This window comes from Musca vetustissima, unplaced genomic scaffold (genome assembly GCF_032173495.1).
Source record: "Musca vetustissima isolate MV318-11 ecotype Yass unplaced genomic scaffold, APGP_CSIRO_Mvet_v1 utg7682, whole genome shotgun sequence".
In the NCBI taxonomy this organism is placed as follows: Eukaryota; Metazoa; Arthropoda; class Insecta; order Diptera; family Muscidae; genus Musca; species Musca vetustissima.
In genome coordinates this window covers 116355-121752 of record NW_026872679.1, presented here as the reverse complement: position 1 = coordinate 121752, position 5398 = coordinate 116355, and the positions used below count along the sequence as shown (strand labels likewise).

Below are 5398 nucleotides of genomic sequence, written 5' to 3'. Positions count from 1 at the left end.
ATCGGTTCAGATTTAGATATAGCATAGTTTCCATATATGGTTCGACCTATTCATGTTTATTGCACACCAAATAATAAAAGGGTGCCTGATTGATATTACATTTAAAAAAGAGACGCATACCAAATAGCGTGTGTAAGGTTTGCTTTAAACATTTAGTTAGTTCAATTTTATGTCAACGTTTCTTCGAAAATGCGACATCTGTCAGGATACATATGTAGAATATACACAAAGTGGTGAAAGGTATCATATAGTCGGCCCAGTCCGACTTTACTACTTTCCTTACTGGTTAAGATTTTAAATGGGCTGGTAAATGAATACCAATGTTTGTTAAGGTTTTTAACTTTGGATATAGATATTTAAAGATTTAAAAGGGAAGAAAAATAATTTACAAAAAATTGTTGTTTTTTTTTTTTTTTGAGGATTAAAGAAAAGTCCTTATTTTTGATGGCGGGCATGAAACTCCTCTCTGGAACATCGCAATCCGAAAATTTCAATGGTGTTAGAAAGAGTACATGTTTGGCTCTCGTATGGACTAGGATTATTGACTTCGCGCAAGAATTAACGAAATGGCGGAACTTTGATTTTTTTTTTTTTTTTTTTTTTGGAAAATCGCCTATTTTTGACCACAAACTAAGTTAAAATATAAGGAAGATCTTCACCGATTGGCTTTATCCTAGTTCATTCGATAGCTATACACTCACAGAAAAATGACCCAAAATTTGGAATCGATCGGATTATTAGTTTTTGAGTTATCGTTATTGAAAATTTATAGAGACATTCTTGAATTAGAGTAGGTTCGAATTAAATCAACATACAAAATTAATTTTTTTGAAACCGAGACGTTTTTCGTTTTTCGACGTCTGCGGAAGTTATGAATATATTATAAAATTTTACTATTAAGGGCAAGTTTGTAAATTGAAGCTAGGCATTGACATAGAACATGTGCGTGCCAACAAGCAACACCATCAATATCCTTCATTGTATCAGGTTAATGTTAAATTTCCCTTGGGACTTCTGGGTACCTGAATAGCCAATTTACCTAATATCATTATTTGAAATAATGCCAATAAAAACGCAAGCACTATTTTCTTCTGTTCATTTTTTATTTCTTTCCAAAAATGCCCCTCCACTTGATCTCCGCAAATTTCTAAGTATTTAAATGCCATAGAATACTCAATTTTAAATATGTTGATCCCCGTACATTTCCTTGCACACATCATCGACAATGCAACGTTTTAAACGTTTAATTTCTTCCCGTCGTTGCCTTGACATTATTACATAATTAATTACTTTGTGCATTTCTTCGTAGTACAGCAAACCGCAGGTGCCGCACGACAAATCCATATAACGGAAACGATTTACATTGCAGGTGCAGCCATCAAAAACAAAATAAATCATTTTTGAACTATCATGCCAACGGAAGATTACATAATTGCCCCAAGGGACCATAATATAGACACGATCGGCACAGCGAAAGGCGGCGTGTATAAGTTTGCAAAGGCTATCATAAGAGCCGCATTCCGAACCGACAACGGCCATTGTTTTGGGATGTTCCAAGAGACCAGGATAAGAATTGGGACGATATGTAACCGTTTCCTGGGCACAATTAAAAATACAAGGCTCTTCCACTTCAAGTTTTTTGGGCTCCTCTATTTTGGGTTCCTCAGGTTTGGGTTCTTCCACCTTTTCCACCGGCTTCTCAGCTGGCGGCGGTGCTGGAGCTGGCTTACCTTTTTTGCCTTTATCTTTACCGCCTTTTCCACCGCCCTTCTTGGCCATTTCTAGGAAGAGAATTTAAATGTTTGGGTTATTGGGTTTTAAAAAGTCTAACTAGATTGAAACCAAACCATTATTACTTACCTTTAATAACGTTTATGAAAAATTTAGAATTTAGAATAGAATTCCGAAAAAAATATTTCAAAAATTAATAAAATTGTAAAATAATTTTTTTATTGAAAAAGCAAAGCCTATTGAATAACAAGGTAATTGGGGTAGATATCCGGGAATTGTTGTAGTATGTATTTGTAAGATTTGCAAAGTATTATTATTAAGTCTCAATTTAGATTAGGCGAGTTTACTTGCGGCAAGTCTTTGTTTGTAGGGGAGAGGTGCAAGGGGAATAGAAATGAAAAAAAATTGCTCGTACCGACAATTTTTTGGCAATTCGTTTTGTATATTTCGTATTTGTTGACAATTTATATATTTGTAAATGTGAAAAAAAACGACAAATAAAAAAATATTTTGGAAACCGAATTGCCTTGTATAGACGCATGAAGCATGTTCAAAAGAGAACGATAAAAATTGCCGCAAGTAAACTCGCCTAATATAAATCAGGACTAAGAGGGAAAATCAACAAACAGGGCAGTATAGCCCGACAACTTGACAATTTACCCACTGCGTCTTAGAGTAGTTAAATTCCGCGATTTATGTATCCTCCTTAATGGGTTTAAAGGCTTTGTTAATAAAACATCCACAACACCAATCCAAGCTCATTCTCTTGTTACTTTGACCGGCGTTGCCAGCCGATCCCTTTTTTGAGAATCGCTTGGATAAAATTCAAATGCAAACATATTTCTCATTTGCTAACTCAAAAAAAAAACAAGTGAAAAAGCGTTAAGTTCGGCCGGGCCGAACTTTGGATACCCTCCACCATAGATATACGGGCAGGTACTAGAAATGAAAATATAGGGAACATGTCAAAAAGTGGACCTATACCGACATTTCTAAAAACGGATTATGTAAACCATAATGTAAACAACAATACGAATTTCAGAAAATTTTAATGGATAATAATTATAGCTCCAGCCTTACAGCTAATGACGGTGTATACACTTTAACACAATGAAAATGTGCCTCATCGAAATATTGGTTCTAGACCCCATGTTTCTTTGGACCAAATCCGTTTCAGTAAAGGTGGTTTTCATTCAAACCTCGCACATATTATTATTTCTTCCAAACTTAGTTCAAATTCGAAGATGGGGAATATCGGTCCACTTCTTCTGGTACCTCCACACAGGGGCTAGGTCTAAATGCGGCTATAGTTCATTATCGAACCTTACGTTCTAATTTTTTATCTCGCTATCCTCCGCAGGTGAAATGATTACAACAGAGTCTTAGAACCAAAATTAAAACGCGTAACAAATCAGATAACTATTTTAATATAAAAAAGGGGGTTATATGGGGACTACCCCAAAAAGGGACGGATATTAATAATTTTTGGTAGGGAGATTTGTTACCATATACGACTACAAAATACCAAATTGCAGCAAATTCGGTTGATAAACGCGTTCAAGAACCCCAAAATACCGAAAATTGGGGGTATCCTTATATGGGGGCTATCCGTAAAAATGGATCTATATTCATAATTTTTTGTGGGGAGATTTGGTACCTATTAAGAACTCAAAATACTAAATTACAGCTAATTCGGTGGAAAAATACGACCAAAACCCCCAAAATACTGAAAATTAGGAGGTACCGTTATATGGGGACTACCAGAAAAAGTGGACCTATATCCATAATTTTTTGTGGAGACATTTATTACCCAATATGAACCCAATATAGCAAATTTCAGCGAATTCCGTTGAAAAACGCGGTCAAGAACCCCAAAATACCGAAAATTGAGGGGTACCGTAATATAGGGGGAAGCAGAAAAAATTGACCTATATTTATAATTTTTAGTAGGTTTATTTGGTACCCAATAAGAACTCAAAGTACCTAATTTCAGCGAATTCTGTTAAAAAACACGCTCAAGAACCTCAAAATACCGAAATTTTGGGGTTACCCTTACATGGGGGCTGTCCGAAAAAATGGACCTATATTTATAATTTTTAGTGGGGATATTTGCTACCCAATAAGAACTCAAAGTACCAAATTTCAGCGAATTCGGTTGAAAAACACGCTCAAGAACCTCAAAATACCGAAAATTGGGGGGTATCCTTATATGGGAGCTATGCCTAAACGTGGACCGATATAGCCCATCTTCGAACTTGACCTGCCTGCAGACAAAAGACGACTCTATGCAAAATTTTGGCGCTCTATCTCAACTCGTTTAGACGCTAGAGTGATTACAACAGACAGACGGACAGACGGACATGCATAAATCGTCTTAGAATTTTACGCTGATCAAGAATATATATACTTTATAGGGTCGGAAATGAGTATTTCGATGCGTTACAAACGGAAAAACAAAACTAATATACCCTCCATACTATGGTGGAGGGTATAAAAAAAACTGTAAGGAAAGTTCAAAAGTCGGACGGGGCTGACTATATGATACCCTTTGGGTACATACAAGAGATGCTCATATGTACAATATTCTTTAGACAGAATAAATTATCTGCGTGAAGTACATAGATATACACAATATGAAAAATTGAAGGTCAATCATCGAGCAAAATATGTATAAGATCTATATATAAACGGACGTATTTGAACAATCGTGCCATCCACCATTTGGTTTGGCTGCAACAAAGGGCGCTATCCAAATTTATCTCGGTGGTGCACTAAGTCGTCCCAAGCGGATACACTTTAGCTACTTGGTACATCATTTTGATGAAATCGGATGAATAAATTTCATACCCGCTGCCAAATTTCGTGAATATAGAACAAACATAGATTCCTCGGTGTGTGATTTATATAAAATCGGACGAAAATATATGAGTGCTATATATAAATCTGAAGCTATTTCAACAAAACTTCGCATACATAAATTTTGACCTAATTCAGTACACTGCGGAAAATTTTTGTGCCAATAGCCCTAGATTTGATTTTTGGTGCTATATTTAGATAAAATCGGACGAAACTATATATGGGAGCTAAATCTGAATCGATTCCTACAAAACTTCGCATCCATCAATTTGGACCTAATTCAGTACTATGTGCAAAGTTTTGACTCAATCATACAATACATATGGCAGCTATATCAAAATCTGAACCGATTTCAACAGAACTTAGTATATATCAATCTAGACCTAATTCAGTATTTTGTGCAAAATTTTGTCTCAATAGGACCAATATTGACAGTATGGTGCTCCATTTACCAAAACTTGGACGAAACAATATATGGGAGCTATGTCTAAATCTGAACCGATTCCAACAAAACTTGGCATATATCAATCTGGACCTAATTAATTACTCTGTGCCAAATTTTGTCTCAATCGGACCAATTTTGGGAGTTTGGTGCACAATTAGTTAAAATCGGACGAAACTATATATGAGAGCTATATCTAAATCTTAACCGATTTCAATAGGGTTCGTCCTTGGGCCAAATAAGTGACATGTGCCAAATTTCATCCAAATCGGATCATAAATGCGACCTGTTCTTTGTTCAAAAAAAAAAAAAAAAAAAAATTAACGGACAGACATGTATAAATCGATCCAGCACGTGATTCTATGCATA

The 5398-nt window shown here is 35.5% G+C and overlaps 1 protein-coding gene across 1 annotated transcript; it reads right to left on the bottom strand.

Annotated features, from left to right (window-relative positions):
- Positions 1 to 1177: 1177 nt before the first annotated feature.
- LOC133337712 (uncharacterized) lies at positions 1178 to 1779 on the bottom strand. Its single transcript, XM_061545921.1, has one exon. The coding sequence runs from the start codon at positions 1777 to 1779 to the stop codon at positions 1180 to 1182; it is 600 nt and encodes a 199-aa protein (XP_061401905.1). The 3' UTR covers positions 1178 to 1179.
- Between the last annotated feature and the right edge of the window lie 3619 nt (positions 1780 to 5398).